At 42.8% G+C, this 15,543-nt stretch overlaps 1 protein-coding gene and 1 long non-coding RNA gene across 2 annotated transcripts; one reads left to right on the forward strand and one right to left on the reverse strand.

Moving 5' to 3' along the window:
* Window positions 1-1,088: 1,088 nt before the first annotated feature.
* Window positions 1,089-13,585, reverse strand: LOC127007899 (GTPase HRas). The gene is made up of 6 exons (XM_050879353.1): window positions 13,247-13,585; window positions 8,782-8,830; window positions 8,333-8,446; window positions 7,554-7,696; window positions 5,846-6,006; window positions 1,089-5,097 (listed from the first exon to the last, which is right to left on the reverse strand). Exons 1-6 carry the CDS (start codon window positions 13,275-13,277, stop codon window positions 5,032-5,034), a joined length of 564 nt encoding a protein of 187 aa, XP_050735310.1. The 5' UTR covers window positions 13,278-13,585; the 3' UTR covers window positions 1,089-5,031.
* On the forward strand, window positions 8,839-10,703 carry LOC127007900 (uncharacterized). The gene is made up of 3 exons (XR_007760677.1): window positions 8,839-9,594; window positions 9,750-9,919; window positions 10,090-10,703. It is a non-coding gene; the product is annotated as an uncharacterized LOC127007900 (long non-coding RNA).
* Window positions 13,586-15,543: the final 1,958 nt, after the last annotated feature.

Consider the following 15,543-nt stretch of genomic DNA (forward strand, 5'->3'; position numbering starts at 1 on the left):
AATGTCAATAAATCTATATCAGAATAGTTCCCCCTCCTCCTCCTCCTCCCTTATCACTATCAAACAGCTTAACACTATAATCTTCCCACTACTAGGCCTAAGAACAGTTCAATGAATTTAAGCCTTTATACCATGGGACTTCCACTGTTCTTTTACGCCATCAGCTATTGTTTTATGGGTTTCTCAACATCCACGTCAGCAGCCATAAAAGAAGATATTGGCTCTTATGGCATGGTCGAAGTTTTATTGTCAGTCAGTCACTTGCTTTCAATATTCTTTTCAGTGGAGATGTACCCCAACTATATGAATGCTCCATATCCGTATATATGGACCAGTTTAAATATTACTACAAGTTCTCCATTATCTCCATCTCCAGTGCCATTCTTGAACCGTGTAGGGACAATGCTGTTTCTCATATCAAATTATATTCCCCCTTTTCACACTCCTTCCTTTACTCTCCGATGTATGTGTCCTTACATCAGGATTTCTACTATTATGCCATCCAAGGCTAGGGCTCATTCCTACTTCTTGACCCTTACTGCCTTCTCCTATCTCACCCTTCTCCACCTCCTCTCTGTGGTTGTGGCTGTCCTGCACTAATCAATATATCATTAATCTTTACTCTTATACTGCTCACTTCTGCTCTGTTCTCCCTCTCCCTCTCATTCATTCCTCTCCAGAAATACCCCATTACTCCCCTTTATCCCACACATCAGTTCTTAATTAAAATACATTACTTCAATGCACAATACTGTTTCAGGAACAAACAGTGAAGCTTATCTGCAAGCGTTTAAGATTATCTACATATTCAATAATTAAGTGACATACAACTAATATAATATACTATTGTTATGCTTGGCTTAACTACTTCTGTCAGATCCAGTGAGTTACCTAATAATTTCAGCAGGGGACTTTGCCCCCTCAAGACAAATTCTGCCAGTCCTTATCAAAGAGCAGATCATTTTTATCTGACCTTATCCTACAGCATTCTTGCAAGCTAGAGATGAATGCATCTCACTGCTTCTGGGAGGCTTGTACCACATTCACTCTACCAACCAAAATGTGAGGGTGATATTTAAGGAAACATATTTGCAATTTTTGTGTTACACATTTTTGCCATGACCGTTTTACAGACTTTCCTTTAGAGCTGAAGAGGAGATGGGTCAGCTGTATGCCTCACTCTGGTGCAGTGAGAGGTGCTAGAAATATTCACACTAGTGACTAATTGAACTGAATAGAAAAGATGAAAACTTTCAGATTTCAATTGCTATGGCACATATTACACTGACTGTTACTTATGCATTACTCTTTGAAAAATATTAAAAAGAATTAAAATGCGTCAGTCACTTGTTAAAAAAGCTTAAGACATACACAATTTAGTTAAGACTTTAAGTAATATGCTCATGATGAAAATTTTGTTCTGCCAGCACACAGGACTCCTTGGGACACTCAGCTGCCTCCACTGTCCAGCCTTGATGCAGCGCCTCCCACATCGTGCACTTTCTCAGCAGTGGGTCAGGAAAGATACTGGAGTAATGTCTAGCTTATATTAGACTTGGAAGAACCATACTTCTAATGGTGACAAAGCAAACTTGTGACCCTTTCAAAATCAAATAAGAACATATATCTATAATTAAATAATTACATAATTTTTTAGATAATCATGATCTACTTTAGAGTTGCCCTGCACGTGCTTATATTTACAAATTATATTAAGGTCATCAAACTGACAATTTAAAATACTGAACAAAATGAGATTGACATGCATTATAAACACTTGCATACAATGATCGACTTTTATAGAATAAAAAATGATAAAAAAATATCACAAATACAATGACACAGAACTGCCTACCGAGAGTGCCGGCCAGGGGCCAGCGCTGACCCCCGGCCCTCCACACACCAACTGCATCTCAGCACATGAGCAAAACATTTACTCCTGCAATGTCCTGTGATCTTGTTAACCTCCAAGTTGCCTAATATTTGTACACACATACATGAGTATAACATTCAAAAATGCTCAAAAGTTATCTGAAAAATCAGAAATATACTGACAAACAAGAGATGTAGATCATCGTGCTGGAAGCAGGTCACCCAGCCCCAGGCCGATGGTGTATGTGCCTCGGGGCGGGCAGCAGCGGTGCCCCCTTGCTGCTGGGCACGGGGCACCGGGGCAAGGCATGCGGGGATTCCTTCGCGGTACAAATGCTGCTGCTGTTCAGCTCTGAGCTACCTCAGCACCACAACAAAATAATCTGACACGTGAGGGGAATGCAACCAAAAGTTGTGAACACATAAAAACAACCTGCACGAGACTTGCTTGGGTCACTCGTCAACAAGTACAGCCAGCCAGTGTTACCGACACACACATCAAGTAACAAGGGAATAGTCTCCATGTTTCATCTAAGCTTGTTAACATTGGGGAACATGATGAAATGAACAATGTAACACGGACATTAATGCTCTTGGACGTGGAGGCCAGATGCAGTAGGGTTGAGGGCAGGCCTGCTGGCTCACTAATGGAGCCTCTGTATAACACTAATAGTCCACAGTCAGCTGCTGCTTCTCTGTCCCCTCACTGCCAGGGCCAAACACTGGCCTCCCTGCACTACATGCTTCCTCTCAAACACTTGGCCTACAGCATCATTACCTAAAAATTATTCTGTAACACTAAGCATTAATTTACACCATTAATTTTGAGAATGAATTTCAAGAGGATCATCTGCATGTCTGCCCAAACAGCCTCAGCTCCTTAGTGCCGGCGTGGCCCTGAGAGGCAGGCGCAACACCAGCAGCCTCACCAAAAACATCCTCATTACCTTCCTTATGCAAGGGCAATACATAGTTATTTTGAATGGAAAATAACGCGTCTGTAGACGTTAACACATTATTCCTTCAGCTTTCCTGATGAGCCACGATACTTCTGATCTATCAGCTTATTGCTGAATAGGTTAGTGAACCAGGGAATGAATGACAGCCTTGCAACTATTTTGTAAATTACATGTATATAATCAGGAAAACTGAAAGAGCATGATTATGTTAGCATATGTGACAAAATCTTGTTTCTTATGAATAAATTACATTTTTCTCTTTGACATTCCAAATGTAAGCTAACTCAAAACTCAAAAATATGCCACAGAAAAGTCCATGTTCTTAACCAAAATTAACTGGGGTCATTATTTGAAACTGATCTATGCCAAGCAGCTCAGACCACCCATGACGGTGACGCCATAACATGGACTGAACAGTCTGCAACACCCTCGCTAGTCGCCCTCAACTCCAGCAGCAGACGACTCAGACCCGAGCCAGAGGTGGTGGGAGGCGCCACTCTTACAAGAGTAGACTAAAAGTTACTTATGATTTAACTTTTCTCCTGAAGATAAATAAAAGACTGAATTGCACTCACATGAACTCCCCTCCAAGATATGATGACTTTGGTACAACTGAATATCACCAGAAAGCATTGACAGGTAACTCTGAAGCTTGGAGTGGCCTCAAAAGTGTAACCTATTCCAACATCAGGTGATAAACAACACTTACTATCATAACACAGTATCCTTAAAACTAAACTTACAATCATGTACAGCATCAGTAAAAGAACCGGTGTCTCAAGGAGCATGGAACAAGACAAGATTTGAAAACTAAACAAACCTAGAGCGATGCAACTCTAACAGGGCTACTAGTGTTAAATTATGATTATGACACAACTACAATGATAAAAGAGCATTTGTTAGCCATTCCCCACCTCTGGCTCGTGTCTAGGCGTCCCCCTTGAGTGGAGGTGTGTGTCCCTGATGATCCAAAGCTCCATGTCATCCACCACTGCCAGGCCCGACAATCACCACAATCACTGCTGCCAGCCACGCTAACATCCACATCGAACACTCGCTGAACACAACGTGAACACCCGGTCTCTGTGTTAAGTCTATCGTGACCAATCAAGCTACAGACGAACGAACCCATCCAACCGAACACTCCAGACGCTCATCCACACTGAGCACGCTATGCATCCCGACACACTCTCCCCGTTGACTCTCCCTCGTGCGGCGGGACACACTCATTCACAATTCCTCCTTCACAAATGGACATGAGCCAATAATTTCCTGGCAGATTAAGGAAATATCAACTATGGGTTTAAGGGTCCTAGACTTTTCTTACTACAAATATTGCATCTTCCTTGTTCCTGGCCTTTCTCTCGAGTCCTTGCCACCACACTACTCTTCCCCGCGGCTGATAAGGAGCGCCACACCTTCGGTCCAGTGTGGTTTGATCAACATTCTCAACTTCATGCACCAACAACAGACGTATAAAAGGTAACTGAAGTCTTAAATATTCCATCATACAAAAGCTAAAGAAGCCAGTCACCTGCCTCTGCTACCATTCCACTCAGCCGGTGAGCTCGCCACTGAGCCCACACGAGGGCAATTTAATATTTTGGAAGGTAATTAAGAGGACTCCAACTACAAGCTTGTTATCAACACTCACTGCCATGATACCTGTGTGTGTGTCTGTGTGTGAGTGTGTTTGTGTGTGTTTGTGTGTGATTCTGTGTGTGTGTGTGTGTGTGTGTGTGTGTGTGTGACTCCTGAGCTGGGCCAGACTAGAGGGCTGTCTCACCCCTTCATCTCGGCACCAGCAACTCAAGTTCCATCTTGGGACCTTAGCGCATTCTGCTTGACTACATTCTTTGGGTCAGCCTCGGACCACTGCAAAGTTTTCCAATGCTTTCCGAGTTGTGGGCTTCAGAAAATTACATGAATTATTATATAAAAAGAAAAAAAAGGGGAAAAGAAGGGACCAACAGGATCACTGGGTCACACAGACATTGGTGTCCCTGGGTGCAGGCGGGTCCCCTGGCAGGCACCGTCCCGGCACCACACCCAAATATTCCATGGCTTCTCTACACTGTTACCAGAGTGGCGGAATATGGTTTTTGCAAGTCCTGTATTGGTGTTGAGTGTTCCTGTGTGGCAGCCACACAAACCTGGGGTTAATACCATTAGGCTCACAAGTCTACGCAACACACTGCTCCTAGAACACAATGCACTTCCTCTTGTTCCTCCGGCAACTGTGCCTATTCTTGCCACGACGTTCCCTCTGCAAGGGAAGAAAAAATTGAGGTGTGAGTGGTTTACATGCTGAGGTACTATTAACTTATGTTCATGATTCCAGCTTTCCTTGGATGGCTGACAATACAAAGTTGGCTAAATTATATAAAAACTGATATAAGGAAATTATCACCTCAATCATCTTTTGAATTTCATACTTCTACAAATGCTGATATTAGCTGTAACACTTGTATTCACAGTGAAGCAACACTGCAGCTAATGAATCATTAAGCTTTATCTTTCTTATCCACACCACATTTTTTATAAGATAAAATCATAAACCTGCAAGATAATGAAGTTTTATATTCAACTGCTCTGTAACATGCTATGTCACCAAACCAAGTATGAAGAAAATATGAAGTAATGCAAAATAAACTTATTCATCTTTACATTTATACAAGATATATTTGTGAGGAAAGAGATTGAGTAAGGGAAGGAATGTATGAAATGAAAAGCTGGAATATATTCAAGCAACCATGGCCCTCCTAAGCAAAGCCCATGATTCTTCAGGTGAAATTCTACACTGAAAACATAATCTCAGAACAACATTAAGGACAGAAGAACAAAGAAGCATGAAGTCTGGCGTTGTGGTGTGGCTTTGGTTGGAGTATTGAAGTGGTATGCTATGGTTAAGATAAGTGGAATGCTGTGGCATGCCTTGGTTAGTGGTGTAGTGGTTAGGTTTGGTTAGTGAGGTGGTATGCTGCAGCAGCGACAGTGGCAGGAGCAACACTCACATCTTTCCTGATCTCTCTAACTAAGGTGTAGAAGGCATCGTCGACACCCATGCGGGTCTTGGCTGAGGTCTCTATGAAGGGAATGTCGTAGTTCTTGGCCACCTCCCGAGCCTGCTGCATGTCCATGGCTCGCACCTGCAGGTCACACTTGTTGCCCACCACTGACGACGCACACACACACACACACACACAAAATAAAAGTGATATTAGTTATATAAAACATTTTGGGGATTTTTTTTATTACAGTAAAGGAAGCAGCTAAAGGGCAAAAAAATAAATGAGAAAAAAACAAAAGCCTGCTAATCACAGCCCCTATAAAAGAGTGTATAGATGAGTGGATAATGTTTAGCAAATAATATATTGTTTGTTTATTTCTACTGCAAACTCAAAGCAAAATACCACACCAAGTTGAGAGTTACATATCTTGCTTAAAAGTCAGCGTTCACCAATCTACCACCAATCATCATCATCAATCTGTCATGCCTCAGGAGCTTATTTTTCTATCTATTTCCCAACATGACCTCTGTATGTATCGAAACCACACACAAGAAATTAATCAATACTAGGAGAGGGTATGCGCCGGCTGCCTGGGCTGGGATTGAACCCGCGACCAACGTGACGAGAGCCACTCCCTACCGAGTCGGCCAAAGAGGTACCCCACTGGCTAAGTGGGTTATGGGAGGCTCGTTCATCAGGCATAGTCGCCACACTACAAATCTACCACCAGGAGGCTACGGCACTAATAACATTCTACACATTTTAACGAATAGGAATCTTAAATCTTTCTAAAGTCTTCTACATCTTATAATACCTTCCCTTTCCTGTACAAGTGGTAGCATCCAAGGAAAAGGCAGAGAAAACATATAAGAACAGAAAAATAATGATGTAGGATGATAAATTAACACAGAATAAGACAAGAGGTAGTATGAGTTTGTGGTGCTGACACTGAAAATGAATTGGTAACTGGCTTGGCTAAAGGAAACAAAAGAATTTAAACTAAGAAAACAGAAAATGCACTGCAGCTTTAGTTTAAATAAATGATGAAAAAAAAAGCACTGGGATGTTAGCTCAAAAAAAAAAGACGAGTGGATAGAATTCATATTAAAATGGAAAAGAAATCTGCCGAGAGTGCAAAAAATAGATACCACACATGCCTATCCCTCCTGCCATTACCTAAAACCTAACACAAATAAACTTAAAGCTAAAAGACTAACTATTGGGGAGCATACATCCGAGGGAATGTTGCTTCACTCACTCGCAACCTCCACTCCCGACAGACCTCCCGAACAAGCTATCCTATCCATTTCAAGTCCCTCGTGGCAGGACTGATTGACTTACCCCACCTCACACAACACATACCCACCCCAACACCCAAATCCAAAACACAACACAATGACAGTAGATTATAGAGACCACATCAATAACCTACAGCCCCCTTATACCCCTTCCCCCCCTCCCCCCCCCAAAAAAAAAGCCTACACCATGACACCTCCACAACCCACGGCCCGTTACCTGACCCCTAAGGCTCCCGGCACCCCATATCATGACCCTCAATACTCAAAGATCATGGGGACCACATCAATAACTTACAGTCCCTTAATACCCCCTCCCCCTAAAAAAGCAGACACCATGACTCCTCCACAACCCACAGCCCATTACTTGACCCCTAAGGCTCCCGGAACCCCAGACCATGACCCTCAATACTCACAGACCATGGGGACCACATCCGCATCCTTGACCCTCTTGATCTGCTCACGGTAGGTGCTGATATCCTCGAAGGACTTGGCGTTGTTGACGGCGAACACCAGGAGGAAGCCTTCTCCTGTCCGCATGTACTGGTCCCGCATTGCACTGCAAGAGGGAGACAGACACTCACTCAGGGTGGAGACTAATAGCTGGGATTGAATTTGTCTGTATATTTTTTTCACTTTAAAGGAGAAAGACACACATACACACTTAGGGTAATGTAGACACTATATGATATTTGGAAGCTCATTTATACTTTTTCATTTTTTAGAGGAGATATACATATACACTCAGGGTAATGTACACATTTAGTAGTTGGGAATGGGTTTACGTATCTTCTTTTTCTTTTTAGAGGAGAAAGATGCATATACACACAAGGTAACTGTTGCCTAAATGGAACAAGTGGAAGGAAGAGATGTACAGAAGCCAATATCACATGGAAAAAAATAAAAGTGTGACATACTAAATATAAAACAAAAAGCAAAAAGAACAGCGACCATTACCAGACAAAACCCAGGCAAGAAAACAAAGCCCAAACCTACTACAAAAAACAAGACAAACATTTCAAGAATAAAATAGTGACAGTATAAATAAAAAAATTAAAAAACAACAACAAAAAGAATAGTGACCATTGCAGACAAAAACCCATCAGAGCCCACACCCATTACCAAGACCACCACCAACATTTCCAAGCCTTGCCCCACCCATGTCCTAACAAGGCAAGCATAGGACACCACCCACCTGTATTCCTCTTGACCTGCCGTGTCCAGGATGTCCAGCAGGCACGTCTCCCCGTCTATCACCACCTGCTTGCGGTACGAGTCCTCTATTGTGGGGTCATACTCATCCACGAAGCTGTGTGTGGGGACGGAAAGGGAGAGAATAAGTGGAATGGTTGGGAAGACTTAGTCTATCTGTCTCTTTCTGTCAATAACTCTCAACAGCTTTGTCTTTTTGATCTGTTTTTCAAGGCGTGATAAGTTGGTTTTCTTGCTCTTTAATATAACTTTTTTCTAATTGTGCTTATAACATGTTGACTAACAATTATAAATATGGAGATGGGACCACACGAGTTAGCTCAGGCCCTGTATACTGCAACTAGGTAAATACACAGTGACATGCAATGAAAGACAATATTTCATCTCATCAAGGTGACCAAATGGAGGTGGCACTGCAGGCCTTGTACTCACTGGTTCTGGATCAGCTGGATGGTGAGCGCACTCTTACCAACACCTCCAGCTGGCGGGGAGAGAGCGAGAGGAGAGGGTGTATTAGTATCTATGGAGAACCCAAGTCTTAGGTGCACACTATCTCAATAAGGGATGGAGTTAAACTTACTTTTGGCTACTTCTTAATTATGTAATATTCACACTTTATCCTCATCTACTGACACATCTATCTTTTAATGGCTTGTGATTGATTACCTAGGCATACCAAGTAGTACAATGGAACAATAAAACTGGACAACACCAGAAAGAATTTTAATTTTGAGAGCAAATTATATCTGTATCCTACTGAAATGTCTGATGCTGTGAGCAAATTTTTATTATTCAGTTACTAAATAAAGAAATAAGGAATAAGTAATTTATTCATACAGACATTCAAAGAAAATCACACAGGAAAAGGAAGAAATAACAAATACATTCGCTAATTCTCAAAACATAACATGAGAAAGCCAACAAGCAAATAAATAAGTTAAACCCAAGACTATAAGGAGAGGAGGACCTGCCCACACCAGTACCCTAACTAGGGTTGTAAAATTCCAGGGAAGTTAGAACTGGGAAACTTGCCATAGGAATTTGGGGAATTTTTAGTAGTTTTTGGGAACTGAGAATTGAGAAAAATTTAATTTGCCTATGGTGCCTTTAGGCTTCTTTTTGTGTGTGTGCCTGAGGTTATTGTTGCATCTTTAGACGTCAGTTTTAGGGGGCTGTTAGTGAGTGTCCCTTAGCCCGGTGGTGGTGGCGGTGGTGGTGTAACAAAACCCAAAACAGTTACTATAGGTCTTGGCTCATTCATATATGCTTCCTTACTAATGAGACTTTCTATACAACAAAGTGAGGTCATTCTTTGTTGATTTATACCATAAGGTGCTGGCTATCATGTGTTTGAAGATAACCTAAATTTAACCTAACAAAACCCAAAACAGTTACTATAGGTCTTGGCTCAGAAAATTCATATATGCTTCCTTACTAATGAGACTTTCTATACAACAAAGTGAGGTCATTCTTTGTTGATTTATACCATAAGGTGCTGGCTATCATGTGTTTGAAGATACCCTAAACTTAACCTAACCTAACCTAACAAAACCCAAAACAGTTACTATAGGTCTTGGCTCAGAAAATTCATATATGCTTCCTTACTAATGAGAGTTTCTATACAACAAAGTGAGGTCATTCTTTGTTGATTTATACCATAAGGTGCTGGCTATCATGTGTTTGAAGATACCCTAAACTTAACCTAACCTAACCTAACAAAACTCAAAACAGTTACTATAGGTCTTGGCTCAGAAAATTCATATATGCTTCCTTACTAATGAGACTTTCTATACAACAAAGTGAGGTCATTCTTTGTTGATTTATACCATAAGGTGCTGGCTATCATGTGTTTGAAGATACCCTAAACTTAACCTAACCTAACCTAACAAAACCCAAAACAGTTACTATAGGTCTTGGCTCAGAAAATTCATATATGCTTCCTTACTAATGAGACTTTCTATACAACAAAGTGAGGTCATTCTTTGTTGATTTATACCATAAGGTGCTGGCTATCATCTGTTTGAAGATACCCTAAACTTAACCTAACAAAACCCAAAACAGTTACTATAGGTCTTGGTTCAGAAAATTCATATATGCTTCCTTACTAATGAGACTTTCTATACAACAAAGTGAGGTCATTCTTTGTTGATTTATACCATAAGGTGCTGGCTATCATGTGTTTGAAGATACCCTAAACTTAACCTAACCTAACCTAACAAAACCCAAAACAGTTACAATAGGTCTTGGCTCAGAAAATTCATATATGCTTCCTTACTAATGAGACTTTCTATACAACAGAGTGAGGCCATTCTTTGTTGATTTATACCATAAGGTGCTGGCTATCATCTGTTTGAAGATACCCTAAACTTAACCTAACCTAACAAAACCCCAAACAGTTACTAAAGATCTTGACTCAGAAAATTCATACAAGCTTCCTTACTAATGAGACTTTCTATACAACAAAGTGAGGTCATTCTTTGTTGATTTATACCATAAGGTGCTGGCTATCATGTGTTTGAAGATACCCTAAACTTAAATCATTATCATCATCATCATCTGCTCAACATCTGGTTTTCCAATAGTTTCTCATGAGGTTAGACAGTGAATGCTACACTTCCATCTATTTCTGTTCATTGCCTCAGCTTCTCCAATGCCCAATGTTGCCCAATCCAATTCAACACACTGCCTCTAAGTCAATACAATGGGCCACTTGTTCCCTCTTTGAGTAGTCTAGCTCTGTCAGGTGGGTGTGGCCCTTCCTGGTGTGTGCTGCCAAGGCTTTCCCTCTCAATAAACCCCAAACTGAACTGAAATCGGGACAAAACTCTAAAAATAAATGTTCTGAAATTTGTATTCCTAACTCTGCTATTGCTTAGGGCACCTCTTGGCTACTTGCTAGTGAATGTGTCTGAGGTGCTGCATGAGAGTTTGACAGGTGTGTTGATGGGAAGGTGTCACAAATGAGGCACAAACAGGAGTTGCTGCAGGTGTGTGTGTGTGTGGGTGGGGGGTCGGGGGTAAGTTAGATAGGTGAGGTTCAGTAAATACCCAGAATTACACCCATATCAGTATGAGGGAGCAGATCACCACCAAATCCTTCCCATCACCACTAAGGATATTAACCCGGTAGCAGTGACGTGCCAAATTTGTGGCTTTACGGTGTACCAGTGACGGGCCAAATTTTTGCCGTGATATAAAAAAAACCTAGAATAGATGATGCATAAACTGATCACAAATGCGTTGATATATATTATGAAATAGTTTGCGCGAGTGATGATTTTTTCTAATTTTTCTCGCTTAGAGGGGCCTTTAAGAAACATGATCCCCGCAGCTACCGGGTTAAACTATTGCCTTTAAAATAGTATCCAGCCATGAATAAAATGGTAGTAACCTATCGCCAGTCAAATCTTGAACCTCAGAAATTGTAACAGAATAGTAATCAGAGTGACGATTAGCACATTATGACCTATACGAAAAAACTGTCAACCACCAGAGTGAGGCGGGTGTAATTGTAAATAAATCCATAGGGTCCTGGCCAGTACATAGGGACAGGGAAGTGTGGCGGGTGTGGGCAGTATGTTGCAGGCGTAAGCAGGGTGTTGTGAGGCTTAAGAAGGTGTGGGCAGGGTGTTGAATGGCATAGGGGTATGGGCAGGGTCTTACAAGGAATAGCAGGGTGTTGTAAGGCATAGGAAGGTGTGGGCAGGGTGTTGCAAGGCATAGGGAGGTGTGGGCAGGGCATAACAAGGCATAGCAGGGTGTTGTAAGGCACAGGAAGGTGAGGGGAGGTGTTGCAGAGCTCATAGGTGTGGGCAGGGTGTTGCAAGGAATAGGAAGATGTGGGCAAGGAAGCTGGCTGGGGCGGGGGAGGCAGGGCAGGAGGGGCGGGGCGTGGGCTCCCTCCGCCCCAGCCACCACAGGAGGGCTTATGTTCCTATGAGGAGCAAGCTGGAGGATAAGAGGAAAGGAGAGAGAGAAAGGGAGGAGAGGAGGGAAGTGAGAGAAGGAGCGAGCAGAGGAGGGAGGAAATGGAGCGATGAGAGAAGGAAAGAGAAGAAAGCCGGAGGAGGGAGAGAGGAGATGAGAGGAGATGAAAAAATGAAGCTGGAGGAAGAGGAGGAGGAGAGGAGAGAGAGAGAGAAAGAGAGGAGGAGGGAGGAAGAGAAGGAAGACAGAGGAGGGAGAGAGGAGAGGAGATGAGAGGAGATAAAAGAAGGACGGTGGAGGAAGAGAGGAGGGAGAAGATGCAATAGGAGAGAAAGAAGGAAGATGGAGGAGGGAGAGAGAGAAGATAGAAGGGGAGAGAAGAAGCGGAGATAAAGTAAGCTAGAAAGGAGGAGAGTAGAGGAGAGGAGATAAAAAGGAAGCTGGAGGAAGTGGAGAGAAGAGAGGAGACGAGAGAGAGGAGAGAGAAGATAGGGAGAAGAGAGAGAAGCAGAGACAAAAGCAAACTGGAGGAGAAAGAAGAGAAGAAGATGAGAGAAGAGGAAAAGGAGGAAAGGGAGAGGAGGGAGAAGAGAATGAAGTTGAAGAGAGGGAGAGAGAAGAAGCGGAGACAAAAGCAAACTGGAGGAAAGAAAGAAAAGAGGAGAGAAGAAGAGAAGAGGAGAGGAGGAAAAGGAGAGAAGGGACAGGAGGGAGAAGCTGAAGGAGAGATATAACATAGAAGGAGAGAAGAACCGGGCACAAAATGCAAACTGGAGGAAAGAAGAGAAGAAGAGAAGGAGGAGAGGAAAGGGAGGGAAGGGAGAGAAGAGGGAGAGAGAAGATAGGAGAGAGAAGAAGCGGAGACAGAAGCAAACTGGAGGAAAGAAAGAAGAGGAGAAAAGAAGAAGAGGAGAGAAGAAGAGAAGAGGACAGGTGCCTCTTCCCTGACAGCTACCGGACCGCCACTCACCGCCGACGACCACCAACTTGTACTCCGTCATGGCTGCTCCTGGGGCGGGGATATTGCTACTCGGAGGCCAAATCTATCGTGTGCTGGGCTACGGGCGGGCTGGGAACACTACATGAGCGCCATAATAAGGGTACATCAAGCGGCCATACACAGCCCCACCATCCTTCAAGCGTTCCAATATCCTGCCCGCCGTCACCACTATTACAGACCTGTACTTGTTCCGTGGGTCTCTAGCGCCGTATTTGGGGGTTAATTGAACTGTTCTTTGGGAGTGTGGTACGTGGGGGTGGTTAGACGTGGTATCGTAATGAGGGTGTGGCTTTAGTGGCTTTGGAAAGTCTCAAGTTGTCACCGGGGAAAATTGGAACACTTGTCCGATTCCCTAGCCGAGTCTGTCTTCCGATGACCGTTCTAATTTATTTAACGTTTTTTATCGATTCCATGACTATTTAAGCACCAGAATAGCGTTTAATATAAAAATTCTGATCTATTTTCGCGTCCAAGGGTTCTAATAACGGGTAATAGCGGAGGATGTAGGAATGTGGCAGTGAGGGTAACTCATGGGACAAGGCAGCGTATGGACAAACTCCTTATTTTACTCGAGTTATCAATCAATTTTAAGGGTGAGCATCCCCTCCATAATAATGCGGGGACATGAAAATACTCAGTTCCGCCAAGAGTTGCAGATGGAAGTGTCAAAATGTCGGTATGGAGGCAGAAGGCTGGGCCGGGCGGGGTGGCAAGGTGACTCATGAGAAAGGCGAAGGGGCACGGGCACCACCTAAAGGCTGTCTCTCCCTCACTCATTTGATGCCCTTCTTCCTCCTCCTGACTCACCTCATGCTCCTCCACCTCCTTCTCATCGTCCCCCTCGTCCTCTTACTCCTATACCGCTACCTCTTATAATTCCTCCTCCTCCTCTTCCTCTTTATTTTCTTTCCTCTCTTCATCGTCGTCGTCCTCCTCCTCCTCACTCTCTTCGTCCTCGTCATCATACTCCTTCTATAACGTCACCTCCTCCTCCTCTTCCTCCTCCTTCTTTCCTTGGTCATCCTTCTACACCGGCCGCTATCCCTTCTCCTTTTCTTTTATTTCTTCGTTCTCCTCCTCCTCTTCCTCCTCCTGTCTCGCCTCGTAGCTCTAAATATGCGTTTAAGATAATTATCCCTCATGTGTCTCAAGCTATAATGTGGCAGGGTCAAGGCAGGGCAGGTCATATTAGCTAGCGGCCACCTCCCTCTATACCAGACATTGCAGGATCGAGATTTAGGAGAGTCACCCCTAAAACCTTCCAACAAAACCTTCATTATTCCACTATATTTACTAACAGGTGGGTTGATGAGGTCGTCGAATCACTAGTTTATTATGTTTTTGTCCTTTATATATAGATGGCAGAGGAAAACTGGAGCTTCTTTTAGGAATAGCCAGGATACTTCATAGAAAACCTTGTCATTTTAGTACATTTTCTATCAGCGGGTTCACGAGGTTGCTGAATTACTACGATATATTACCTAGTACCTTATAACCGACGGTACTGGGAGATGAAATTACTTTAGATCATTTGAAAGCTATTATGTCATGTCTTTTTCTGTAATAATTGACTGACGAGGTCGGAGAATTAATATTTTTTTGCATATATAACTTACTGGGAAATATGTATTTTTCTTAGGTTACATTTTGTACCATGATTAGCTTTTTTTCCTTCTTACAACCGATTATTTAGGTTGCCGAGTGACTTTTTCAATATATTATGATTATTAACGGAATTATATCTTTCTTTGAATATATATGAATACTTACATTAATTTATTCTCACCAGACTGACGAGGTTTCCGAATTAACTGAATTATATACATTAGTGATTATAGATTCCTTAGTTTATATGAAGCTTTCTCTTGCTTTTTTATTTCTTATTTTATGTATTTTCTATTTGGTCTGGTTCATCAGTGTTGGCCCAGTGACAAAGCATAACTGTTAGTCTATATTCTCAGGTGCAGTGGTTAGCGTTCCTGACTACGAATCTGCGGGCCTGGGTTCGAATCCCAGCCTGGGCAGTCAGCGTGCAGCCCACCCAGCTGTTCATCCTTCCTCTCGGGGTGGTCGATAAATGGGTACCTGGGAAAACCTGAGGAAGGTAAACTGTGGTAACCTTGTGGTGGTGTGGTGTGGTGGCCCCGTGTCGCCCAAGTTCACATATTTGACATGGCTTTCGTAGTAGCTGTAGGCCTTTCCAGGGGTAGTTTTATGACCCTGGTGGTAGTTTGACCCTTCTTCTGTGCCATGACCCTTAAAAAAAC

Source organism: Eriocheir sinensis, chromosome 36 (genome assembly GCF_024679095.1).
Source record: "Eriocheir sinensis breed Jianghai 21 chromosome 36, ASM2467909v1, whole genome shotgun sequence".
Classification (NCBI taxonomy): domain Eukaryota; kingdom Metazoa; phylum Arthropoda; class Malacostraca; order Decapoda; family Varunidae; genus Eriocheir; species Eriocheir sinensis.

Coding starts and splice junctions, on each gene's coding strand:
- LOC127007899 (XM_050879353.1), bottom strand. CDS start 13,277: ATGACGGAGTACAAGTTGGTGGTCGTCGGCG. Junction 8,831..13,246: donor CAAGTTGGTGGTCGTCGGCG/GTGAGTGGCGGT, acceptor TCTCCCCGCCAG/CTGGAGGTGTTGGTAAGAGT. Junction 6,007..7,553: donor GGATGTGGTCCCCATGGTCT/GTGAGTATTGAG, acceptor GTGCGTCGTCAG/TGGTGGGCAACAAGTGTGAC.